Here is a 27,843-nt window from a genome sequence, read left to right on the forward strand (position 1 = left end):
CAGAATCAAACTACACAATACTTGAGTCTAAGGGTGGACCCCAGCTTTGTTTTTCTTTTAATTTCCTTAGTACTGGTGCATGAGATATTGTGTGTTTATTTAGTAGGGAGGATGCCCAGTGGTCCTTGGAGTATCTCAAATTCAGTTTTTCAAAACTGAAGTAAGATGTCTTCTTGCTGTTCCCTTCTCCCACTCACAATCTCTTCCCTCCTTATATCTGTCTTAAAAGTAGTAGTAAGAATCTTAGTGGAGAATGAAACTGGGAATGGGAGACGGAGGAGGAAGAAGGGTGGAAGTGTGGGTGGGAGGTCAGATATGGTGGGAAGCATCACTATATTCCTAAAGTTGTACCTATGAAGTTTGTATTCCTTAAGTAAAAGGTTTCCGGGGTGGGGGGGCGGGGGGTTGCGGGAAAGGTAGTCTAAGAAGCTAGCAACTGGATTCATTATGGCTGGCGTACAGTGGGACATCAGACCATTTTGCTCCTGGCTTTGGGTCTGGCTGCCTCCATTTCCCCCCTCCCTTTTCACCTCCACCCGGGCTCTCATAACTGCACTGCTTCCCTGCTTCCACACTCCCCACCACCAGACCACACCACCACCTGCCTTCAGATGTACATTGAACACTGAGTGTCCCATGAACATGTCAAGCACTACAAACGTCAGTACATACTTCTGGCTCCAGGCCCAGAGTAATCTTAGTTCAGTGGCCTTTTCCAAATGGAGAACTCCTGTATCACAATGTGGCTTAAATGTCTCTTCGTTTGTGACATCTTCCCTGACCTGGATTGCTCAGTGTGTCTGTGCATACACCTGTGTGGCAATTTTACTTGTTCTGATGCCTTTGTGGTCCCTGCTAAACTGAATGTTCCTTGAGTGGAAGTTAATTACTCCAGCTTTGGAGTAGTGGCCACAGTTGGCATCCCACATAACCTAATCTTGCAGTTTTCTAAAAATCCATGGAAAATGAGTATTGTGCAAAAACTGTGCATGGATTTCAAAATTATTTTTGCGCCAAAGTAAACTTACCTTTTAATTCCACTTTTCCATGAACTTTTTAAAGTACCCTCACAGAATGTTTATAAAGTGTTTACACCCACCTGAAATATGAGCCATTATCATTGGCATAATAGAGGAAGTACTTACTGTTGATTTTGAATGAAGGATGGAAGGACTGCTCATACTGTGAGATTCCGAGGTTTTATGATTTAGTCACAATAATGGATCTTATTTTGGAAATTGCCATTGATTTTGTTATAAATAAATTTATCTATGAAAAATACTCATGGGAAAAAAATGTGATCTACTTTCCCCTCTAACAGATCTTTTGGTGCCCTAAAAGGCATTCACTGTGAAATAATACTGTAAGAACTCTTGACCTCCAAGCCTTCGCACACTGTGGAAAGTTGTGAGCCTGGAAATCCCTGCATCTGCAGTTTCAACTTGTATCTTCCAAAACCTGAAGTGTGGGGAACGTTAGCTCTTGCTCCTGGATCCGGGTGGTGGTGCCCGGCAGTGAGCGCCGCTGGTCCTGCTGAGCTCAACACAGCAACTGTCCTACAGCTCCAGAGTTTGCATCCCAAATTCTACTCAGACTGGGGCTCAGCTCAGTGGTCTCTGTACTTTAAAAGATCTTTCTTTTATACGTCTTCGGTGCTGTTTGCCATATAAAACTGGATCCTAAATTTTAAAAACTTCCATAGTTAATACTGTGCTAAATGTTTAAAGCCTGACATTTGATCTCCGTGAACTGGAACGCTCTGATTTCACTGTTTTCAGCTAGTAAATGTCACTCTAAACATTGTTGCTTTCACTCACACTTAAGCGCTTTCATGTGCAGTGGGTGCAGCATGTCAGAGAATTCTTTGTGTGCCACTCCAGTGAGGGGGGGAAAAAGTCCAAGCCCAGCCTTTTAACAGAGTGAAAAACACGGCTTAGAAGGCAAAGACGCTGCTGTTTTTATGTGGTGTTTGTGAACACACAATCCTGAGTTCTCCCAGATACGCTTACAAAGCGACCGTATTGGCTCAGGACAGGGACCCGCTGAGCTCACCCACAGTTGCTGGCCAAACAGCCTCCCTCCCTGCCCTGTTTGTGACCGGGGCTAGGGAAGGGGGTGTGGACACTGTCATTACCATGAAACCACAATTCATTCACTTTTACCTGCGGGAGGAATCTTGTCTCTGCCTCCCCAAACTTTTCCACCAGGGTATTCATTTCTCAGTTTCTAAAGGCTGCTGGCACACAGGCTACCTCTCACTTTTCACCACTTACACATGAAACAGGAAATCAGTTTGTGACTATTTCACAGCAAGTGATTTATTCCTGTTCTTTTCTCTCTCCCTCCTTTATATTCTTTGCTTGGAAATATTACTCTCTTTAGCTTCGTGTCCTCCTAGGATGTTTTCTTGTCTGTTCTTTCTTCCCCCTTGCTTTTCCCCATTCCCCAACCCCCTGAGTCCCTCTGGGGCCCTCCGCTTCCTTTCATTCATCCTGAGTCCCTTGCCCCACCCCTTTTGGGCTCACTCGGCTTCACGGTTGGCCGGTTCCCTCTTTCCTCCCCCATCTGTTACAGGCTGCTGGGCCCCTCCCTGCTCTCCACATCTTCCAGGTCCCTCCTCATGTTCCTAGAGGGCTCAGGCAGCTTTGGGCCAGGACATAGCTGACAGCAAGCAGAACTCCTCCCTCGCCACTGTTGTAAACAAATAGATCATCAAGACAGTTCTTAACATAGGTGTGGCTGTGTTTATTTAAGACTGTGACTTATTTATTTACACTCCCATTTGTTAGTTCACTCCCCCAAATGCCCACAGCATCCGTGGCTAGGCCAGGCCAAAACCAGGAGCCTGGAACTGAGTCCAAGTCTCCCATCAGTGGCAGGGACCCAATTACTTAAGTCATCACCTGGTGCCTCCTAGGTTGCACATTGGCAGGAAGCTGGAATCGGAGTAGAGCCTGGAATCGAACCCGTGTCCCAAGTGGCATCTTCAGCGCCGCATCGAATGCCTGCCCCTCTTATTCAAGTATTTTTTAGGCAGGCAATGCTCATGTCCATCAGTGTTTCCCGTTTCCTGGCAGTCACACTGAAGTGTGGCTTAAAGCCTGGAAATAAAGCATCCTTCAAGAAGCACTAAGTGGAGCTTGAGAAAACCACAGACTTTTCTGTCATATGGATTCAAGGCTCTGTTGCTTATTAGCTAAGTGGCCTTGGGCAAATTAATTCACTCATTTGACAGTAATTTACTAAATACCTGTATGTGTAGTTTGTCATTGCCTCCTAGGAAGCCAGTGAATAGCCCTCTGTGTTCCCCTGTTATATTCACAACCAATTGAGAAATAAGACATAGAACGTTCATTCCTCGCTTTCTTTTTTTTTTAAGTTTTTTTTTTTTTTTTTTTTTTTTTTGACAGGCAGAGTGGACAGTGAGAGAGAGACAGAGAGAAAGGTCTTCCTTTTGCCGTTGGTTCACACTCCAATGGCCGCCGTGGCCAGTGCGCTGTGGCTGGCGCACCGCGCTGATCCAATGGCAGGAGCCAGGTACTTCTCCTGGTCTCCCATGGGGTGCAGGGCCCAAGCACTTGGGCCATCCTCCACTGCACTCCCTGGCCACAGCAGAGAGCTGGCCTGGAAGAGGGGCAACTGGGACAGAATTCGGCGCCCCGACCGGGACTAGAACCCGGTGTGCCGGCGCCGCAAGGCAGAGGATTAGCCTAGTGAGCCGTGGCGCCGGCCCATTCCTAGCTTTCTTAACTGATGGAAGCCAGACTGAAGGATGAGCTTGTAATATACGAAGCCACTGTGTGTTTGCTAATGCTGCTGTCCTACAGTTAGACTGCAGGTCTTCCTGCATTCTTCTCCAATTCAGCATGCCAGCCAGGGAGGATGGACACATGCTGAAGACAGAAAAGCTGGAAAAAAGGAACATGAGGACACACAGGGTGGCTGGCTGAGTTAGGGTGCTCTCTTGAGCTCACTCACTGGTCAGCAAGCCACTTGCCCTAGGGAGGGACTGAGCAGGAAGGAGCTCCACACTTCCCCCCTAGGACCTGGAAATTGCCTTCTCTCCAGGGAGACAGGAAGGTTGAGTGTTCACCTCCAACACCAAACATACCTCACTAGTGATTGCTGTGCTAAGCAAAATCAGTATTGCTGGTCTATTTCCTCACCTGTGAAATATGAACAATCCTGGCTACCTTATTGTGTGGCTGTGAAAATTAAAATGAAATGAGGCACCTTTAACAGAGAGCACTAGCCTGTATTAACTGCCACTCTCTGTCCAAGACCAACCTGGGGTAGACTTGATCAGTCAGTAGGGCTGACATATCCTCCTTGCCTTCTTTCTCTTCTCTTTCTGAACCCCTGTTTGGTCATGTTTCCCCCTCCTCACCCCAGGCTTTTTGTTTGGTTTTTAAATGTGGTTATACTGGTCCTAAACTTTTGATTTTAGTAAGCATTGTTTGAATTAACTCACATTGACCAAATCTATGATAATCCTGGCTTATGTGTTATAAAACTCATTAATTTGGATGAAGAAAACATTTGGAACAATTAGGTTGGCTTTAGAGCTACAAACTGGTCATACCTGAATTGTCAGCAAAGTACAACGCATGGCTACAAACAAAAGTACAGTTCTCAGTTCCTCACATCAATTGTTCTAGTATCTGGAATGGTGTTTACGCAATTTGCTGTCCCCATAGAGATAAGTCAGGTGTACCTTGAACCCACTGTGATAAAGAACAGCAGTATAGAGAGTTTGAGGGAACAACGTTTAAGTCAGGGTATCTGGACTTTATTTTGAAGCAGCAAGAAGCCATTGAAGATGATGTGACCACGTTTTCTTTAGGATGAAGTCATGTAGCGCCACAGTGGACGGTGCATCAGAGGGGAGGGGGCAGGGCTAAGAAAGCAGGTAGGTGGCTTGGGTGGCCCTGGTGAGAGGGGATCTGGCCCACCCCAGGTATATGCAACGGAGATCAAGAGAAGATCCCTGATTTGAGGCTTTCAGGGCAGTATTCACAGGGCTTAGATGAGAAAGGAAAGAGAGAAATGTATCAGATAGGAGGGCTGGTTCCTAAAGTTAAAATAATATTTCACATGAGAGTGCTGCCAGAGGCCCTTCCCCAGCAGGATTAGGTGGTTACCCTGGGGAATCCAGGCTGGGCAAGGCAGTCGGAGCCAAAGAAAAGACGGACTTGGCCTGTAAGAACAGCTGAATCCGTCCCCCTAGGAGGCAGCAGGAGAGAGAACCTTTTAGCAGGTTGAAGCTGCGAGGCTGGGTAAAACTCTGAGATGAGTCTTTCAGTGATTGGAGAGAGAGAAAAGCAGGTGGGCAAAGAAGTCGCAGTGTGTTGGGGACATTTGGGGGCCGTACACTCTGAAAAATGCCAGCATGTTGGGGACCTTCCTGCCTCCTGCATAATTGCATTCGCCCATTGAAATCAAACAGATGAAGCCCATCTCAGCTTCTCCAAAACACAGACCTAGAGCGGTGTGTAATCAGTCAGTTACTTAGCCAGAGACTTTTTATATTATCTTTATTTTCTTTAGGCTTTTAAAGTATTATTCTTCTTTTGCCTTAAATTGCCTGGTAGGGAGGGAATTTGACCCCTGAGGTGGGCTTTCTCCTTGTGTTCTGTCTTTAAAGGATGTTATAAGGACTCTCAGATTTTAAAACATAGATCTGAAAGCAGTGAGCAAGGACAGATTGGTAAATATTCATTCTTGCGAAGTGCATGGGGGTGGGAAGGGGAGCAATTTTATAGCCGTAGAACATTCTAGGCTGCTGCTTTTCACCATGCTGTATATTTTGTCTGAAAGTTTGTGTTGTTTGGACTCAGTGCTCTGCCTCTCACAGCGGAGCGTCACTGAGCTTGTCAACAGTGAGCACACACTTCAGGTATGTATTAGTGATTACCTAAAGATTGAAACACTTGTCTCTGAAGATTAAAGCTTTTACCAGCCTTTTCATAGTTTTTAAAGATTCTCAATATTGGAGCATGGAGTTTTAAACTAATGACATGTTATGAAAGGTCTTTATTCATATTTGTAGGGGTATTGTATAAAATCATTTTTTAGTGATATTAAACTGGCCAGAATCTCTAGAAAGCCAATAGTGAATAAGCAATTTCTGCAGCCTTCTCATGAGACTTTTGCTATGCACCTGTTATGTAAAGCATGTGATGGGGGCTGAATGCAGAACTATGTTTTCAAATTGTAAGCTCCCTTACGTCTTCCTCATCTGCCTAGGCCGCTTGGCCACGAAAGATAACCTTGCTCAAATTGACTCATTTAAACTTATCTATCTATCTGTTTGAAAGGCAGACAGGTAGAGATGGGCAGAGAGACATCCCCCCCTGCTAGTTTACTTCCTAAATTTCTACAACAGCCAGGGCTGGACCTGGCCAAAGTCAGGAGCCAGGAACTCCTTCTGGGTCTTCCATGTGGATGATGGGGACCCAAGTACTTGAGCCATTACCTGCTGCCTTCCAGTGTGTACATTAAACAGGAAGCTGAAGTCAGGAGCCAGGCTCAGAAATCAACCTCAGGCACCCTTGATATTGGTGGCACACATCTTAACTGCTAGGTCAAATGCCTATCCTTGAATCTTTTTTAAAAATAAGTAATTTATTCATTTAATTTATTTGAAAGACAGACAGAAAGAGAGCAGACAGAGATAGAAAGAGGTCTCTTACCTTCTGGTTCATTCTCCAATTGACTACAACAGTCAGGGCCAGGCCAGGACAAAGCCAGGAGCCTGGAGCTCGATCCTGGTCTCCCATGTGGGTGGCAAGGGCCCAGATACTGGGGCCGCCACCTGCTTCTTCCCAGGGTGCACATCAGCAGGAAGCTGGGATGTCTAGCACAGCCAGGACTTGAACCAAGGTACTCTGATACAGGATGCAGGCATCCCAAGCAGCACCTTAATTGCTGCACCAAACCTCATCCCAAAATTAACTCATTTCATCTTCATAGCAACACAAAGAGTTTGTTGCCTGCAATTTTTACCCACACTTGACAAATAAAACTCAGATATGAGAAAGAAAATTGCCTTTTCCCATAGGCCAGCAGCTAAATGGTAGACAAGATTGAAACCCAGACAGCTTGAGATAGCAACATGAGAGCTCCAATCATGATATCGTTCTGCCCTTCTGCCTAGTACATACCTACTGCGTTCATGAATAAATTTCTCCATAAAGTTATACAGATGAAACAGCCTGGTTAGTTATTAAAATTAAAGCATTGTTTTAGCATGCTCTTACAGTGAACATCAGATTTAAAGTTAGCAAGTCTCACACATGCCTTCCAACTGCCAACACTTCTCCCAACCAAAGTGAGCCTGGTTTTGTTTTCAGACCAGCTCTAGGTCTCAAGGACTCACATCGTGGTGGGCCAGTGGGGATGGCTGAATGGGGTTAGACAGCTGGTGACAGTCAGGGTCAAGAACAACAATGGGTGAGTGGCATTGAAGGCTGCATGACACTCACTCTCCCTGGAAACGCTCCGTCAGACTCAGGAAGTACCATTTAATCCAGGTTAAGATTACTCCATTTACACCCTACAATGGGCAGTCTCGATTCTTTAACAGAATTTTATTTTAAAATAAACCCCAGCAGTAATCACTTAGTGTTCAGTATTTGTCCTGTTAGCTGAGCTACACAAAAAAGGGATTTATTCTTCTGCCTTCCCCACCTCTTTTTCCCCTTAAAGAGAACCTGAGAACCTGCTGCCCTGAAACAGAATGCCTGGACTGTGGCCCAGCAATGCCCTCAGCAGGATTTGGAGGGGGGAAAAGTGTACTTCAGTCAGAAGAGCCTCTGCTGATCTCAAAAAACATCAGCCACACAGATGCACTGACTCCCTTTTCTCCTGCAGCTCCCGGGGCTTTTTGTTGTGAGGCTGCCCTGGTGGGGAAACTGGGCATCATAAAAGCATCAGACACTCATGTGGGACTTGCTGTGATCTAAGAGTTTTGCAAGACACCTCTCACTGAATCCCCACTGCAACCCCATGAAGGAAACACCACTAAACCCCATCCTACAGATAAGGAAACTGGGACACAGGGAGGTGACATCATGAGCTCAAAGACCACACAGGTAGGAAGTGATAGAGCCAGGATTCAGCCCCAGGCAGTCTGGCTCCAGAGTCCCTGCCGTCAGCCCTGTCCTTTTCCTGGATCATCAGTGCCTCAGACATCCCTTATTTGTAGTTAGGCATGAACTATCACTTCAAGAAAGAGGATGCTCAGTATTTGAACAAGAAAATCTGGAGGCTTGATCTTCTCATCTAAGTGGCTGGTAATTTCTCCCTTAAGAAAATTCAGCTTTTGGTTAGGCAAGAGGTTTCCCAGATTAGTCGCTGGGTTGAGACCTTCTGCCCTTGCCCTGATGACTGCCCTGCTAGAGCCATCACTCTGGTGCCACTGACAGACTGAGCACCACCACTGAAGCCCTGGATTTCCATTCCTCACCGTCCACGCAATCGGGTTGTAATGCCAAGTACGCTGCAAACTGTTCCCCACGTGCTCTTTTGGCATGGGTGGGATGGGACACCTTGGCCGCTAAGATGGCTTTGAGTGGCAGGGGATCTGATGCTTTGCCCCTGCCCTGCCACCTTTCTGTTGATGACTTTCTGTCTTTCCACTCCATATCCTGTCCATACCATCAGAATGCTGTCCACTGCTGCTTTATAAAGCATTAACAGTTGACTAAAGAGCCAACATCTAGTCCTTCAAATGCCACTCATCCTGGGAATACTTACTTTCTTTTTTTGTTTTATTTTAAGATTTATTTTATTTATTTGAAAGGCAGTTACAAAGAGAGGTAGAGGCAGGGGGGTTGGGAGAGAGAGGTCTTCCATCCGCTGGTTCAGTCCCCAAATGGCTGCAGTGGCCGGAGCTGCACTGATCCGAAGCTGGGAGCCAGGAACTTCTTCCGGGTCTCCCATATGGGTGCAGGGTCCCAAGGACTTGGGCCATCTTCCACTGCTCTCCCAGACACATTAGCAGGGAGTTGGATGGGAAGTGGAGCAGCTGGCACTCAAACCAGCACTATATAGGATATTGGCACTGCAGGCCGGGGCTTTAACCTGCTGCACCACAGTGTCGACCCCAATACTTACTTTCTAACATGCTCTGTAAGTCCAACAAGGTGGGAGCATCCTGACAGAGCTTCCCCAGTATCTAACAGTTCTCCCTATTGTTGGGGACTTCAGGATCTCTGCCAAGCCCTATCTCAAGATGAGTTCAGCTGGGTTGCCTGCCCCCAGAATCATGGAGCAAGACAATAGTCAAAATGGCCTTTGATGGATCACCAGTAGCCACATCTCATCCCCTGCTGCTCTCCCTGTAGTGTATGGACCCCTTTTGAAGAATGAATGTAAATGGGGCTGCCATGCCTCAAGATTGCCAGCCCCTTTCCTATGGTGGAGAGCAAAGGTTTCCAAGCCTTAGTGTACACCAGAATCCCCAGGGAGTTTCTTGAACCTAAATATTCTCAGGGTGGGTATCTAGCCTAGCAGTTAAGATACTCACATTCCATGTCAGCATACATGTGTTTGACACCCATCTCTGGCTTCCATTCCACTTAGCAGTAGTAATGGGACTCAGTAGTGATGGCTCAAGTTACCTGGGACTCAGTAGCAACGGCTCAAGTGGTTGGGTTCCTGCCACCAGTGTGGGGGACCTGGACTGTGTTCCCAGCTCTCAGCTTTGACCCAGCCCAGTCCTGGTTGTTGTAGGCATTCAGAGAGCAAACTAGTGAATGGAGGTGCTCTCTCTCTCTCTGTCTCTCCACCTATCAAATAAATTAAAATTAAATTAGAAGGTGTGTGTTCCTGGGCCCTAGCCCCCGAGATTTTGATTTCAAAAGGATCTACACTTCTGGGAGGTATTACTGAGTGAGTGTGATGTGGACACCTGAGAAACACACTAGCATAAAGTTGCTTCACTCTTGGTAGATTTGGGGGGGGGGGGGGACCTCCCTGAATACAACCAGGATAAACTCATGGCTTCCCTCAATCCTCCTATCTTTTGGGTCAATAGTAGAAGGAAGTTCTTAGTGTAGCCAAGCATTCTTAACGTAACTAAACTTGAGGTCGGTGAAAAACCTCAGAATATCTCCTGATTTTGACGAGCAGTATCATTCTGCTTCTGCAAGGTATTGATGGTGTCAAGGTACAACCTTGCTAGGATTGTGGAAAATAGGTGGTGGACAATTAAGGAGAAAATTACCTCTGAAAACCTGAGTGCACAGAGTGAGGCATGTTTTCTTTGGCAGACCTTGACAGCTTCTTCAAGGAATCTAAACTTGGCTCCAAAGACCCATGTTCTTTAACCACACCAAGAGTACAGCTACTTAATGCATCTCAATTTGTCATATTCTGTCATCCTGCATCTGTTTCATTGTCTTCAAGTGTATGTATGTATCTGTGTCTTTTTCTGTTTGCTTCTCTCTCTCACGTGCGCGCTCTCTCTCTCGCTCTCTTACACACACAAACACACACACACATGCTCACACACATGCAGGCAGAATCTCATAAACAAGTGTTCTCATGTATTCTTTTGACTCAGAACTAAGGAACTAGATAGACCTTTATAAAAAATGTTTAAGCTATTTATACTATAAGAATAGTTTGCATGTAAGATATTTAAGGAAAACTGCTGACCTTTCTTTCAGTTCAACACGGTAATATGTAATGCTTAGGTACATGAACAAAAATTAGGGAAGGGTCAATGGGAAAATATCACTTACCTACTTCAGAGAGCACCTTGTCAGAAGTCAGGTGTACAATTCAAGCCAATTCTTCCTGTTTAGAAAGGGTATTCTCTTCTGAAAATGTTAACCATTTCACTATTTGTATACAGAAAAGCTTTCCTGATCCATCCTAGTCCAGTTACATGTTACAGTATGCCAACTGGTCTATTAAAACTATTAAAATTTTCATAATGATTCCCATAATATTAAATTTTCTGTGTCACCATCTGCCCTGGAGCCTCCTTATCTTAAGTCTACTTCCAACTAATACTGGATCTGATTGGCAAGCCTAAAGCAGATCAGTATGTTGGGAAGAAAAGCACAAGATAAGTCTTCAAGGAACTAGGGTTTTGTTGAGCCTCAGCTGAATAACCAAATAGCTATGTAATCTCACAAAATTCACTTAATTTCTCTGTGCCTTCATCTCCTTGTTTAGAAAAATGAGGATAGCAACTCCTACCCCACAGGGCTATTGTAAAGTTTAAATGAGGTATGGCTCTTCCCCCCACCCCAACCCTTGTCTGTAGTTTCACATCTGTATTTTCAGAACCACGGGTAAATATCTAAAAATATAAAATGGAAAATTCCAAAATTAAACAATTCGTAAGTTTTAAATTGCTCGCCATTCTGAGTAGTGTGCTGAGATTTCATACCGTATCACTCTGTCTTGCCCAGGATACGAATCCTCCCTTTTATTTTTTAAGCTTTATCCATTCAGTTTTATTTATTTCAAGGGCAGAGTGACAGAGGAGAGAGCTGTTCCATCCACTGGTTCATTCCCCAAATGTCCACAGCAGCCAGGGATGGACTAGGCTGAAGCCAGAAACCAAGAACTCAGTCCGGGTCTCCCACATGGGTGGCAAGGAGACAAGTACTTGAGCCATCACATGCTGCCCCCTACAGTGCCCATTAGTAAGAAACTGCATGGGAAGAGGACTTGAATCCAGGCACGCCTGTATCTTCATGACTGTGGGCTGAGCCAGATGCCTGCTGCCAAATCCTCTCTGTCCACTCTATTGGCACTGTGTGCCCTACCTGCCTGTTAGTCACTGGGTAGCCTCCTTGGTTATCAGATCGATGGTCACCATCCAGCAGTGCTTGTGTTCAAGTAGCCTGTATTTTACTTAATAATTGCCACAAAATGCAAGAATAGTGATGCTGGCAATTTGAATATACCAAAAAGAAACCATAGAATGTTTCCTTTAAGTGAATGTTCTTGACTTAATAAGGAAAGGGAAAAAAAATCCATAACTGAGTTGCTAAGGTCCACAGTATGTTATCATAACTGTAAATTTACTGTACCTAATTTACAAAGTACACTTTATAATAGTGTATACAGGGCTCAGTACTAGCCACAGTTCCAGACACCCACTAGGAGTCTTGAAACCCGTGTCCCACAGCTAAGGGGTACAGAAAGTTAACAGGGTGCAGAATGCCACTGTAGGCTCTGTGCCTAGCCAGTAGCAGGTGCCTGGTAACCGTCAGTATGTTCCCCCTCTTCCTCCAGCTGAAGGGGGGCACTGAACCAAATGATGTGCCAGGCTGCATCCAGCTCCACCTATCTGTACTTTTGAGAGCTCTGTTTCATTAGGGGAAATACAGTATTTGTAGGGTTCAGAGACCTTGGGGACATCATTTCAGAGGGTGAAAATACATTCAAAGCAAACAACCAATAAGAGTAGGAAGTCAGGAAATTGTCCCCTTGACCATTTGATTCAGAGAACAGGAAACCTGAAAGATTTTGTTTCCTCAACTAAAAGTAGGAAGAGCCAGAAAAGCTGGGAAAACAATGTTTGGTTCACCTGCCAGGGATCTCTAGTGATGGTGCTAAGCCAGCAGGGCCTGACCACTCAGACAAAACATTTTAAATTTTTATTTTATTTATGTATCTGTCTTTCATGGTGGAACATCAAGGCAAGGAACTGGAATACCAGCCCTGACAATGTTGGAGCTCTTTGGCCTGCCTTGCATTTAAGGTGAAGCAGAATCCAGCAGAGTGTTTTTGTCCAAGCTGTGTAGTCTTGGGTCTGCAGGATTTTCCTAACATGCATCAGAGTCACAGTTTGGTGTCCCAGACCTGTGGGAGGGCCATCGGAGCCCAATGTCTGGATGCCTGTGCCACCTGTGTATCTTCCATCCTGTAACTCTGCATTTCCAAATTCTCCCCTCCCCCCAGAAAATCAAGGTAATCACAAGTAGGTTGGGAAGTGTTATTTCAAAGACAAGGGTAAAAATAGCTAACACTTGTCTTGAAATGAACAAGGGCAGGGTTATCCATCATGTCAGCAGGCCAGTTCAACAGGTTATGACCATAGACCTCCAAGGCCATTTGGCTATAGTCTGAAAAGTACACTATCCAGGCACTGTGGATCCAGAGCCAGGCAAACTCTAGAATCCTCCAGCCATCCCCATCTGTGAAAATCCAGAAAGTACTGCTGTAAAAATCAAGCCCTTTCCTACAAGTGTCAACATGGAGTGGATGAGGCAGGGCAAACAATATCACTGGGAAGATAAAGACACCAAAATGAAGGGTTGAGTTACTGTTAGGTATACTAGAAGGACAGATGTGCTTGGTCAGTGCCATGCCCTGACAGAACAGCAGGCCTTCAGGACAAGGCTGGAACAAGCCACGTAATCTCTTGTCTTTCATAAGACGCGGGCCTTTGTTTCACAGGGTACTCTGAAAGCTGGGAAATGGCCATCAGCATTGACTTTACTTCTGTCGTCATGGCTACCCTGGATTGACGTTCTGCCGTGGTCAGGCACTGTGTTAAATGCTTTACATGTCTCATTTAGTCTCAGCAGCAACACTGTTGGAGATGCTGTTTTCCCCTCCTCTGTCTGCTTCTGGTTGGATTACAACTCCCATCCCTAGCTGTCTCTACCTTACGGTTACAGACTCCTAAGAAGAGAAAATGTTAATCCACCTTCCCCTAAGAACCGGTAGGACAAAACCATCTTACCCTGCATCTTTCATTGCATTGCTCAGTGCAGGAGGTTGAAGGCCCTGAGGTGTACTTTCACCTGGGCCTTAGCACTGTTTGACTAAAATCTATCTCAAGTTCCTACTCCTCCCCTGCTCCTGCTCCTCAAGCCCTCTTCATGGCCCTTGGTAGCTCACAGTCCACAAATCTATAGCATCCTCTCTCCTTCCTCGTACTCCAGATCATCTCTGCTCCTGCCTGGAATAACATTCCATTGCACCAACACAAGTTCATACATCACCTCCTCAGAGATCTCTAAATCACCATTCCCTTTCCTTGCTTTATGCTACGTGTTCCTCTGTGTGCCTTGCTTGCTGCCCACCTCCTGGCCTGAAAACTTTGTAGGGCAGAAACTTTTGTTCACAAATACATCCCAAATGCCCAGAACAGTACCTGGCATATTATCTTTGTTCAGTAAAATGTTTCTGGGGTGTGGTGGCTTTGTGGCATAAAGGGTAAAGCTGCCTCCTGTGATGCTAGCATCCCTATAGGCACCGATTCATGTCCCAGCTGCTCCACTTCTGATCCAGCTCCCTGCTAATGGCTTGGGGAAGGCAGTGGAGAATGTCCCGAGTCCTTGGAACCCTGCCACCCACATGGGAGACCCGGACAAACCTCCTGGCTCCTGTCTTTAGCCTGGCTCAGCCCCATCTGTTGTGGCCACTTAGGGAGTGAACCAGTGGATGTCAGACCTCTCTCTCTCTGTCCCTCCCTCTTTCCTTCTATAACTCTGACTTTCAAATAAATAAATAAATAAATTTTTAAAAATATATTTCTGGAGTGGGTGACTTCACGAATGGGCAAACTGAGATGTGGAATTAATAAATAAATAAATCTTAAAAAAACCTGGTCCCTACATACTATGTTATTCAGCCTCTCGGCAGGTAATATGAGTACACAAAGAACAGACACATTCTGAATAGACCCAAGTAAACCAGTGTCAATACAGGGAACTTATCAATTGGTCAGGAGCCTACACGACCCAAGTTTTACTGTTCTTCCCAGTTATTAACTTGAGAACAATTTTGTTTTTTTGTTTCTAGTTGTCACCAAGCAAAGTTCAAGCAACTGATATTTGAGGAACCAGAAATAAATTTGGTATCCTTAAAACGTTGTTTTTAGTACGTTAGCCTAATAAAAAGCAATTTGTAACTTCCCTTTCTGACTGTGCCTGGCTAAAGAGAGAGAGAAGCAGGGCTGGATGACCTGGCATGCTCATGCAGCAGAGCGACTCAGACCTGTCCAGAAACACAGACTACAAGTCGTTGCAGCAGTGGCAAAGTGGACCTCGCAAAGCAATCTGCACGATGCTAAGGACTCTGGGAACACCGTGTAGGCAACAGAATTTGAGAGACCTTGAACATTCTCAACTGATGGATGATTCGAGTGTTTAGGATTTATTTGGTTGTTTCATGTTGGTTTTGGTATTTGGATGTTTCCATTTAAGTGTTACTACTCAAATGATTAAATATTCATAAAAAAGAAGAGAGCCAGTGTACCGTGGTGTGAGCCAAGCGAACACTCTGTGCCATCTGTCGCACATCCTCTTCCTTCCTGCTGTCCACCTCCGCTGAAGGCTGCCATTCAGCTCTGCCTTTCCTCAGACTTCACCCCAGCCTTCCGGTCCTGTGCGCGTGAAAGACCACCTGCCCTCCGACTGCATTTTCTGCGTCACTCCCTGGATGGCTCTCAGATGCTTTTCTACGGTTTTCTGAGGCCTTCATCCCACTGCTCTTGCCCTCTTCCTTCCTTTCTTGGTCGACGCCTTTTGCTTTGTTTTTCCCTACCCTGGGCTCTCACTGGTCTCCATCTGCTGGGTACTCCTCTTCCGTGTTCACTGCGTCTGCTTCCTGTGTGCGTGGCCCCGTGCTTTTAGCCCTGCCTGGTGGCCCCGTGCTTTTAGCCCTGCCTGAGGAAATCCTGTGGCTGCTCTGACAGGATCTGTGCCTTCTCCAGCGCTGCATCTGCTGCTCTCAGAAAATCTGTGTTCCTCCCATGCTAGTTAGCGTTCTTGGTGGCACGCCATAGGAATCCACTCTGGCTTACTGAAGCAGAAAAAGAATTTTAGTGAAAGGCTATTGAGAACTCTCAGAATTACCAGGAATGTTAGTAAAGTAGACTTAGAAAACAGAGGAATAAAGTGGGAGCCACACAGCTAGAACCACAGCCAACATTCCACGGCCACAGCACTGCAGCCGGCACCACTGGCACTGGATGCTGGAGCCTGCCCAGGGCACCTTTGCCACCAGAAACGATTCCCCCGCATCCCTGCCTCTGTAGGCAGACATCTGGTCAGATCACGGGCTGGCTGTTTTGTAAAGAGCGGTGTAAAGGGCTGGCTCACTTCTGCCTTGAGAGATGGGGCTGCCTACTACCACAGCTCTCACAGTGGAGCATCGCTCAGGGGGATTCTAGGCAGGGATGAAACCGAACAAAAGGACCACATGGCCCATTCCTGATCCCTAACAATCGTTTCATGAAACTTTGCACAACTTTCTAAGTCTTTGAAGCTATTTCTTCTAACCTCTCACTCAGCTAGAACTCTGGAATGTAGTTCAATGCTAAATTAAAACTTTAGGCACCACAGATTTATATACAAAGAGGTTTGTAACATCATAGGGGGGAAAAAAAAAAAGCTTAAATTTCCAACAATAACCATTTTCGGAGCCAGCCCTGTGGCGTAGCAGGTTAAGCCTCTGCCAGCAGTGCCAGCATTGCATATGGGCGCTGTTTCGTGTCTTGCTGCTCCTATTCTGATCCAGCTGTCTGCTAAAGGCCTGAGAAAGCAGTAGAAGAAAATTTCAGATGTGAGACAGAAAGTAGTGGTAAGCAAGGTAGCACAGTTTAATGAGGCAGTGCATCTGACAGGCCAGATGGGCAACTCTTCAGAAAGAGCTGAGAGGGGCCTGTGTTGTGGCATAGAGGGTAAAGCCACTGCTGAAGGTGTTAGAGCCCCAGCTGCTCTACTTACAGTTGAGCGCCCTGCTAATATTCCTGGGAAAGCAGTGGAGAAGGGCCCAAGTGCTTGGGCCCCTGCACGCATGTGGGAGATTGTGAAGAAGCTCCTGGCTCCTGGCTTCAGATTGGCCCAGCTCCAGCCGTTGCAGCCATTTGGGGAAAGAACAAGTAGATGGAAGACTTTTCACTCTGTCTCTCCCTCTCTCTGTAACTCTACCTCTCAAATAAATAAATGAAATCTTTAAAAAAAAGAAACATTTTCATTAATAAAGGAATGGTTAAAAGAATTATATTCATAGGGTTAAATATATTCAGCTGTTAAAAATAATAGGTTTCTTTTTCATTTTTCTTTTCTTTTTTTTTTTTTTTTTTTTTTTTTGACAGGCAGATTTAGACAGTGAGAGAGAGAGACAGAGAGAAAGGTCTTCCTTTCCATTGGTTCACCCCCCAAATGGCCTCTACGGCCGGCGCGCTGCACTGATCCGAAGCCAGGAGCCAGGTGCTTCCTCCTGTTCTCCCATGCAGGTGCAAGACCCAAGCACTTGGGCCATCCTCCACTGCCTTCCCAGGCCACAGCAGAGAGCTGGAATGGAAGAGGAGCAACCAGGACAGAACCCAGTGCCTCAACCAGCACTAGAACCCGGGGTGCCAGCACTGCAGGCTGAGGATTAGCCAAGTGATCCGCAATGCCGGCCAGAAATAATAGGTTTCTTAAAAGTTCTGGAAAAATAAACAAAAGTATAACTAAAAAGGACTTTATATATAAGGTCACAATTATATATGTGCATATATTAACATATTTTATATTAACGTATAAATGTATATTTAAGACATCAATTAGGAAATATGCCAAAATGTTAACAAATTGGTCATAATAGAAGCACTATTTTCTTATTTGTGCTTCTCTGTATTTTTCATATTGAGCTGAAAAGTTATTAATATTTAAAAGAATGTCCATTCAAGGTAGACTTCCTGTGCCACCATTTTTATTCTTTATTGTGTTCTCATAAAAGTATGATTTTCCTCACAAAGCAAATACTCTGAATTCTTGCTCTTCTCTCCCTGTGTTGAAACCTCACCTTCATCTGTGTAACCAGTTCTTCCCCCACCATCACTTGGCTCTCGCTGATCCTTATTTTGACAGGTAGGGCATTTATTCCATTCTGTAAGACCCCCCTCCATCCCTGCTGATTTCTTCCAGCTACTACCTAAGGCTACTCTCCCACAGCAACTGTCTCTTCGCCTGCCCTGTGTTTAAACCAGTGACTCGCTGAAAGAGCCATCTCTGAGGCTCCCATTACTCTTCTCAACTGAACATTTCTTCTCTGTCTCTGTAACTTTGCTGGCTGCAAACACACACACACACACACACACACACACATTATTGATTGCTTCACCATCTTTGACACACTCTGGAAGGTAGGCAGGGGCCTTGTGATTTTCCTGTAGCCATTCTTAAAGTGCCTTACTTGGGCCGGCGCCGGGGCTCACTAGGCTAATCCTCCGCCTAGCGGCGCTGGCACACCAGGTTCTAGTCCCGGTCGGGGCACCGGATTCTGTCCCAGTTGCCCCTCTTCCAGGCCAGCTCTCTGCTGTGGCCAGGGAGTGCAGTGGAGGATGGCCCAAGTGCTTGGGCCCTGCACCCCTTGGGAGACCAGGAGAAGCACCTGGCTCCTGCCTTCGGATCAGTGCGGTGCGCCGGCCACAGCGCGCCGGCCATGGCGGCCATTGGAAGGTGAACCAATGGCAAAGGAAGACCTTTCTCTCTGTCTCTCTCTCTCACTGTCCACTCTGCCTGTCAAAAAAATAAATAAATAAAGTGCCTTACTTGACCTTGCTCCCTGTGAAGCCTTCCTGGAAGCTTCTCTTCTTCCTGTGTCTCCTGATTATTCCTGCATGTCACTGTTTGCCCCCTTCCTCATCTCATTCATTTATCAGTCTGCAGCATGGAGCTCTCCTGTAAACGGAAGTGCTGATTTTGAGAGGACATGTGACTTCCAGGTCACGTGCCTGAGCCAACTTTAACAGTGGGCTCTAGTTTTCTGGTTTTATCCATGATCCTCAGAGCTCAATGCAACCTTCCCTGAAGCGATGTTCCTGTAGTTCATGACTTATCCCCAGCCTCCACTCCCACCAAGAAGCTGTCAGAAAGCCCGGTTTTCAGGCCACTGCCTCAGAGTTGGACTCCACTTCTCTGTCTGGTCTCTTAAGATTGAAGCCTTAGTTGGACTCCTTATCTGGCTTCCATCCTTACCTTCACGTACTCTTTCATGGATCACCTCAACTTCGTGGTGTCTGGCTTACAAACCAACCCAGGACCCCAAAGGTCTTGGCCCATATTTTGTATGGAGGTTTCCTCTTGGGCTGAGGAGACAAGTGCAGACTAGTCAAGTTAAATATGTCTTCTTCTACATGCAGATGTAATGGTTCAGCCAGCAGGACTCGACCTATGATCACCTAAATCTACGAAAGAGAAATCCTGTTGTAACTATTCTTGCTCCTTGGTCTGGCTCCTGGGCCCTCCTGGCTTCGTGTTTATATTAGCCCTGGCTTCCTTCTACTCTCTAGACCTGTAACTTATATTGTCTCTAGTCTGTCTCTTGAACTTCCTGCTTTCAGAGAAGCTTATTGATTTGTTAATTCATCCAACACACATACTCATATTGTACCACTGGTTGCCTCTGCAGATGGTCAGGGGCCAGTCGGGGAGTTAGACAAAATAAAGGGCTGTGTCAATTCATGTGCTTCTTATTGCTTGTGACAGAAACCCTGATTCAAACTGGCTTAAGCAAAACTGGAATGTATTCCCTCACATACCTGGCAAGTCTGGGGATAGATCTGGTTTCCTTCAGGCACGGCTGGGCTCATGGGTCTTAAATGCTGCCTTTGGGACTTGGTCTGGCTTCATCTCTCAGCTCTGCTCTCCTTTGTGTTTGCTTCATTCTCAACGTCTCCATATGGTGGCAAGAGAAATGTCAACAACACCAGGTCCCCATCTTCCTAGCATCCTTTTGTACTGCTCTCTCAGCAGCTCCAGCACATGTCCCTGTGTGTCTCATGGTTTCTCAACCACTCAATTACATGCTCTTCTTTGAACCAGCAACTTTCATGAGTAGAACCTGATATTCTGGCTTTTCAAACCTGAGTCAGACAGTTGGATGGGAGTCTTCTGTCCTCTCCTTAAAGCTGGGTGTGGAGTCAACAAGAACTTAAATTGAAAGCAAGGGATACAGAGATTCGCCAGGAAACAGGTGAATGGATGTAAGATGATTTTAAAAAAAGGCTTTGGTTTTAGCCAATCACATGTTTATGGTATGTGTGTGGGGTCAAGTCTGACAAGGGACACATTTGACTCCACAAAGGATAGGCAAAGAAGGCTTCACTCCTCCCTGACCTCTTTGCTCTCTCCTTCTAGCAAAATTTACTCAGTGCCTGAATTTCAAGTGCAGAATACAGATTGTCCTAGAAGTAGGCTCTGCCCGTAGGAGCTGACAGAGCAGTGAGAAAGAAAGATGGCCAGGGTCATGGTCCTGTATTCACTGAGGATTTATATTATAAGAAATGGAAATGTGAAGAATATTTCTATGATTTTTATAAAATTAAAAAGATAGCTTCAACCGTTGTGTTATATTGACACCTTGTTTACCCAGGCTGGCTGAGTTGCATCTGTTTTGTTCAGTGCTTGGAATAAGTCTCTCTGGTATGCTTCCTTGAATAAGGAATACTCCCTAATCCACATTTTTAAAAAGCTTTTTTGCCTATGCTGCTATAAAACTCAAAACCTATAAAACTTAAAACCTGTGTTTAATTAAAAATAGCTTTTCTTAGTCTAAGTTTTCTATGAGATTAGTTTTTTTTCTTTATGGTTTTGTGGTTCTGTTGTACCACAGACTTTTATATTGTTTCTTTTTAGAGAGTCAGCCAGATCATGTAGTTATGTACACTTTAAAAGGCAACAAATGTGATAATGTTTTTATGACATTCAAAATCCAACAAGCAATCCTTACATTATTTTCTTAGCTGTGTTTTTTATTTTGCTCTATACTATTGAAGAGAATATTGAGAAAAGCAACATCCATGATCTGAGGATAAGAGAGCCCATTAATACAGTGATTGTCAACATTTGGAATGCTCAGAGGCATTCTTCTTGATTGTCTGGGCTATTGGAATCTCATTGGCAGAGGCCAGGGACACTGATAAACATCTTGTGGTGCACAAGAGAGGACCCCACAATAAAAATTATCTAGTCCAAATTATCTCTAACACTTTGCACTTAGAGGATTTTAAGAGTTCTGAGCAAGTTCATAATTTAGGCTTAAGATAAAGATACAGGCAAATTAGAGTCATAGGATTATAGACTCCTGGAGCTGATAGGGAAAGTCATGTAGTCCAGTCTCCCTACTTTCTAGATAAGGCAAATGAGTCACACAGGAAAAAGGTGACCTGAAGCAGTATAAATCCTTCACCCCCTAAATATGTGATCAAGCAACTTGCCCAGTCTCCCTGTGCCTGCTTCCTCATCTGCACAAAGAAGAATAAAACTTGCCTCACATGGTTGCTGGCAGGCTGAATAAAGAAGTAGCGCATGTCACGTTTTTAGTACATAGTGAGTTGTTAATAAATAGTGGTGGTGCTTGGGTCCCTGCATCCACGTGGGAGACCTGGATGAAGCTCCTTCAACCTGGCCCAGCCCCAGCCATTGCAGCCATTTTGGGAGTGAACCAGCAGATGGAAGATCTCTCTCTCTCTCTCTCTCTCTCTCTCTCTCTCTCTCTCTCTCCCCCACACACATCTGTCTTTCAAATAAATAAAATAAATCTTTAACAAAATATAATAAATAGTGGTGGGAGGGCCAAGGTGGGGACTGACCTTACTGCTGTGGCCCAGACTCACCACACCTAGCTTGCTGCTTTTCTGCCCCTGTCCCCTTGACTCTCAGCCCTATTCTTTTATTGCACCACCTTGAGGGTCGATGAAGAAAGGTTATCATAGGAGCTTCGTGGAGATAAGGAAATATGATCTAGAGAGCACAGGGGGCTGGTGTTACAGCAAAGCAGGTTAAGCCACCACTTGCAACACTCACATCCCATATCAGAGTGCCAGTGTTCAAGTCCCTACTTCTCTGCTTCAGATCCAGCTCCCTACTAATGTACCTGAGGAGGCAGTGGAAGATGGCTCAAGGGTTTGGTTCCTGCCACTCATGTGGAAGACCATGATGGAGCTCCTGGCTCCTGGCTTTGGCTTGGCCCAGACCTAATTAGTGCAGCCATATGGGGAGTAAAGCAACTCTCCCTCCCTGCCATCTCCCCCACCCCCACCACTCTGCCTTTCAGATAAATAAATCTTTCTTAAAGATTTAAAAAAGGAGCTAGAGCACTCAGTTGCTGGTAAGAAGAAAAAGGCTGAATGGATGTTCCCCATAAATGACAGCAGAAGGGTTTGGAGTGTAGGTGAAGCTTCTGGACGCTGTAAGAAAGACTGCCCCCTGGGGGCAGTGCTGTAGCATAGTGGGTTAAGCCACCCTTTGCAGCACCGACATCGCATATAAGTGCCAGTTCAAGTCCTGGATGCCCCACCTGTGATCCAGCTCCCTGCTGATGGCATGGGAAAATAGTGGAAGATGGCCCAAGTGTTTGGGCCCCTGCACCCACTTGGGAGACCCAGATGATGCTTCTGGCTCCTGGCTTTGGCCTGGCCATTGCGGCCAGTTTGGGAGTGAACCAGTGGATGGAAGATTTTCTTTCTCTCTCTCTCTTCTCTCTAATTCTAACTTTCAAATAAATAAGTAAATCTTAGAGAGAGAAAGAAAGAAAGCGAACGAACCAAGAGGACACAGTGCTCTCGAGTGCACAGGCTTACACACGCCCTGTGCTACATCCTAACTCTTGACGAAGACGGACTAAAATAACAAACTCACTTGAAACAGGCTACTCTTTTCCAAAAGCTCTGTGAATCATGTTCCAAGTGAGTGTGCCTGAAGGAAGGGTAGGGCCTGGACCAGGTGACCCTGGTCAAGCCTTTCCAGCCTTGTCCATGTTCACATGGAGGCAGGATACCTGTGGGGCTGTCTGGAAAACTTCTGAAATGCAGCCTGGTTAGACAGTCGATCTGACTGTTAAGGTTCTCTGACGTCTAGTAGAGACGTGGACCTGGAGCTGGAAAAATGATGCAACACTGCAGATCATGACCACTGGGCTCAAGTAGACAGCCACAAAGATCTAGTTTTAAGGCTTACAGAATAAACTGCTTTATTAGGTTTTACTAATTCAGTCAACATGAGCATATGAGTAAGATGTTGCATAAAATTCTTTTTCCTCTGAAGATAGTCATAAATTTTCTTACCACAAATTCTATGGAGTTTCTTCTAATTTTTTGAAAGACTTGAGAAAGCTATTTAGGATTGCAGTGTGAGTTGAATGTTTATTTCTCTTCTTAAATTAGTCAACACAGTTGTTTTTAACCAGTAGCCTTTCTGTAAAAACTAGCAGAATTCAAAAGCATTAAAATTGTTTTGTAGCACAGGCATGCATTATACCCTCTCAAGGGAAAATCTCATTCATGTGGTAGCCTTCTCTTGAATATCCCACTTGTTGGACTGCACTCCTAAAATAATTCCAATCCCACAAAAATATTCTGGGTAATTAGTCATTTTGCCCTTCATCAAGAACAAACCAGCTGGTACATGAAAGAAAACGGGGTGAATCTTAGCTGATTTCATCTGTTTTTCATATGTCTGTGTGACACTGGCAATCCACAAAGCAGAGAAGAACAGCTCATGCCGTCCAGTGAGTGCCGACCGAGTGCCAGGTACCGTGCTAATGCTCAAAGCTGGACGTTAGATGATTTGCCCCAGGCCACGCAGCTGGAAGCAGGAGCACCCAGAGGACACAGTGACACAGGACACAGCCCTGTGAGTGCACAGGCGTACACATGCCCCGCGCCACATCCTGGCTCTTGACAAAGGAAGACGGACTAGAATAACAAACACAACCCCTCCAAGATCAGACTTCTAGATGCAGGAGGCCTGTTCCGTATTTCAGTGTGACCTTCAGCTTTTTTTCTCTTTTAAAGGTGCTGTGTAACGGACCGGGAACATGTGTTCCTATCTGCATATCCGCCCTGCTCCTCGGGATTCTAGGGATAAAGAAAGTGATCATTGTCTACGTGGAAAGCATCTGCCGGGTGGAAACCTTATCCCTGTCGGGAAAGATTCTGCTTCACCTCTCAGATTACCTCGTTGTGCAGTGGCCGACTCTGAAGGAGAAGTACCCCAAGTCTGTGTACCTCGGGCGAATCGTTTGACAAAGGGCAAAGTACTAGGTCTTCAGAGTCTTGCCGTGGACCATGGTATTTAAGTGGGGGTGGGGTGGGAACCCACATATTTACTGTGAAGGCTTCTGAAAGTCCCGGCAGTTACTGATGGTCAGGAGACTGAAAACAAAATGTGCAGATAACTCAGTGACGACACTGAGACTGCTCATAAAACAAACATGATACGCTGTAGACATGAAATATTTATGCCTCTTTTTACCAGATTTCTTCTCTAGAAAAAAAATATCACTGACTACAAGTTATCTTCTGTTTACAGAGTGGTTTTTTTCTTAACCTAAATATAGAGTTTGTATGATTAGTAACATTTCCTGCTCCATAGCTTTTTTTTCCCCAAGTATCTGCTTTATAAAAAGGAAAGAAAGGTATTTCTTCGTTTTTGTTTGGATACAACAACAGGCTTTATTTCCTGTATGGAAGCGGTGATGTCCCCAGTGAACCCTTGCGGCGTAAAGGAAGCAGTCATATTAAATTGGCTTCATGACAACTTGCATTCTGCAGGCTTCCAGAACCCGAGCCTAAACCAGTGTCTCTTGTTGTTGTTGTTGTTCAGTCTTGTTTTTCGAGTGATTGGCCTCAATCCAAAATATCTTTTAAAATCTCTTGTTCAAGTGTTAAAATAAATTAAAAGGTGATAATAAAAGCATGATTCTATGTGTGAGGAATCCAAACTCTCAAAACATTGAAAGCACATTCTAGTGAATTCGCACTGTCCCGACTGTGGTTGCAAAGGAGCTACCTGGGCCAGACACTGCACCGGGTGCTCCGCTTTGTTGCAGCAGATGTGGCCTCAGTGAGAGCACAGTCTCAAGCATGAGCACCTCCATAATCTTCGGGATCCTGAACGTGAGTCCCTTGTTAAAGACAAAATTAAGGAATTCAAGTGAATGACCATCTCTGCCATTGGGAGATGGTTAGGATTGCCAGTGTATGCCAGGGGCCTCCACACAGTGGAGTATAGAAAACTTTGCATGGATTCCAAAAAAAATTTTTTTAAGATTTTTTATTCACATATTTGAGGCAGAGTTACAGAGAGAGGGAGAGACAGAGAGAGAGGTCTTCCATCTGCAGGTTCACAAACTAAATGGCCTTAACTGCTGGAGCTAGGCCGATCCAAAGCCAGAATCCAGGAGCTTCTTCTGGGTCTCCTATGTGGGTGCAGGGTCCAAGCACTTGGGCCATCTTCCACTGCTTTCCCAATCTATAAGCAGAGAGCTGGATTGGAAGAGGAACAGCTGGGACACGAACCAGCACCCATTGGGTGCCAGTGCCACAGGCGGAGGCTCAGCCTACTATGCCACAGTGCTGGTCCCTGAAAAGTTTTTTTGCAGCAAAGTTAACATCTTTTTAAAGATCATTGTTTTTTTGTTGTTGTTTGTTTTTGCTCCAATTTTTATTTATTTATATTTATTAGAAGGGCAGAGAGGCAGATCTTCCTTCTGCTGGTTCACTGCCCAAATAGCCACACAAGTGCAAGGGCCCAAGCATTTGGGCCATCTTCTAGTGCTTTCCTAGGCGCATTACCAGGGAGCTGGATTGAAAGTGGAGCAGCCAGGACTTTAACCAGTGCTTATATGGGATGCCAGTGCCTCAGACCATAGCTTAACCTGCTATACCACAGTGCTGGCCCCTAAAGTGCCATTTACAGCTATACCAAACATTCACCCCTAAACTTACTTAACTTTGTTTCTCTGCAAACCTATTTAAAAATGGATGTTTATTTTATTTATTTGAAAAGCAGAAAAAGAGACAGGGAGATTTCTTCCATCCCACAGGTTCACTTCCCAAATACCTGCAGTAGCTAAGGCTGGAGCCCAGAACTCAATCCAGGCCTCCCACACAGGTGACAGGAACACAAATACTAGAGCTGTCATCTGCTGCTTCCCAGAGTGCACATCAGCAGGAAGCTGGAATAGGAAGCAGAGCTGAGACCGGAGCCCAGGCTGACACAGGCTGTTGCCGTCGCAGGCAGCATCCCCACCACTGCAATAAACACCTGCCCCGTTTCCACAAACTTTCTGAAGTATCCTAATGCACTTACTACACATGGTGGATATGGTGCTTACTGTATGCCAGGTGTTCTGCTAAACACTTTTGAAGTATTATCTCTCTTTTTTTTTAATATTTATTTATTTATTTGAAAGAGTTATACGGAGAAAAAGAGGCAGAGAGAGAGAAAGGTCTTCCATCCGTTGGTTCACTCCCCAATTGGCTGCAACAGCCAGAGCTGCACCAATCCAAAGCCAGGAGCCAGGAATTTCTTCCCACTCTCCCACGCTGGTACAGGGACCCAAGCACTTGGGCCATCTTCTGCTGCTTTCCCAGGCCATAGCAGAGAGCTGGATCGGAAGTGGAACAGTCCGGACTCAAACCAGCACTGCAGGCGGCGGCCCTAGCCACTGTGCCGCAGCACCAGTCCCGTATTATCTCTTTTAATCCTCTTTTAAGACCTTGATGGGATAGGGACTATTGCAATGCTCATCCTACAGATGACTTGATTATTAAGTGGCTCAGCCAGGATTCAAGCCGGGCTTGAGAGTGGGGCTTGTTTCATGGGTATATAGCCTGTGCACTTACATAGGGTTCCAAGGTTAATATTGTCACTCCTTTGAATTTCTTAATAACTAATTTTATCAAGGGACTCACATTTTAGGCCCCCCCCCCCAAGATTATGGAGCTGGTCCTGCATGAGACCCTGTGTTACTGGGGCCACATCTACCACAACAGAAGTAGAACACCTGGTACAGTGCCTGATCCAAGTAGCTCCTCTGCAGTCAGAAAATTCTTTCCCTTCCCCCCAAGCTCTGCTCCTTTAACAAAGCAAAAGGTGAGAAGTCCTCCTGTAGTATTTCAGTTTATGTTTTTCCTCCTAAACCTTTTGTTTGCAAAGTATGACATAAATCTAATAAAGGAATGGTACATGATTAATGGAAGAGATTGAATTTGACTGAAAAGAAGCATGATCACCCAAGATGATGTGATTAGAGTGCTGAGGGGCAAGGGTTGAAGGCGCCACTCGAGACACCCAAGTTGGACTAGCTGGGTTTCATACACACTCCAGCTTTCTGCTAATGCAGACAGTGGTGATGGTTCAAGTAACTGGCTTCCTGCCACCCGGGTAGGAGACCTGGATTGAGCTCCCAGCTCTTGGCCTCAGTATGGCCTACCCCCACCATTGCAGTCATTTGGGGCTCGCTCTTCCTGCCTTTCAAATAAATAATTTTTTTTTCCAAAACGCTGAGGCTCATCTAGCCTTTCCTGTTCTTTGAGGAAACCTTTCCTTGAACCAGGTATGTAGACACATCTATCACTGGGACATTTTCCTGGGTTTTGGCTGGAGATACAGGTGGCAGACAAAGTCTCCTAATAGTGAGAGTGCTATGCTGTCTGGATTCAGCGGCCATGGGGCAGTCAAGTGGGAGTTCATCGTGCTTTGATTGCAATCCTCAAATCTCAGGCACTGGCTGTGTTCCCACTGACCTGCGGGCCTCGAGCATCAGACGGCCTATTTGACCGGTCCCACCAGGGCCTGAGATGAAATGAACTCCACTTTCTGGAGTGAACATGATTTCCTCAGGGACAGCAGCATCCACGTTTTATTCCTGATCTCTCTCCGCTCTGTGTTTTGTTCCCAGGTAGCACCAGGTAAGCGGTTGTGAGGGAGAGTGCACTGCGTTCAGTTCAGTTGGTGCCGCCCTGTGCCGCAGAGCAGCTCGCCCAGGCCCCACAGGCAATCCCGCCGCAGGAGCTGCTGTTGGGCCCGAGCGCGCAACACTCAGACGGGGAGGAGGCCTAGAAAAGATGCCATAATTTTTTCCAGA

General features: G+C 45.6%; 1 protein-coding gene across 1 annotated transcript in view; it reads left to right on the plus strand.

Annotated features, from left to right (window-relative positions):
• ALG14 (ALG14 UDP-N-acetylglucosaminyltransferase subunit) overlaps window positions 1-26,945 on the plus strand; it is a 107,769-nt gene extending 80,824 nt beyond the window's left edge. Inside the window, exon 4 of the mRNA XM_002715847.5 lies at window positions 23,765-26,945. Within this exon, the coding sequence (XP_002715893.1) occupies window positions 23,765-23,995 (231 nt within the window). The 3' untranslated portion in view covers window positions 23,996-26,945. The remainder of the gene's footprint in view (window positions 1-23,764) is intronic.
• Window positions 26,946-27,843: the final 898 nt, after the last annotated feature.

This window comes from Oryctolagus cuniculus, chromosome 7 (assembly GCF_964237555.1).
Source record: "Oryctolagus cuniculus chromosome 7, mOryCun1.1, whole genome shotgun sequence".
Lineage (NCBI taxonomy): Eukaryota > Metazoa > Chordata > Mammalia > Lagomorpha > Leporidae > Oryctolagus > Oryctolagus cuniculus.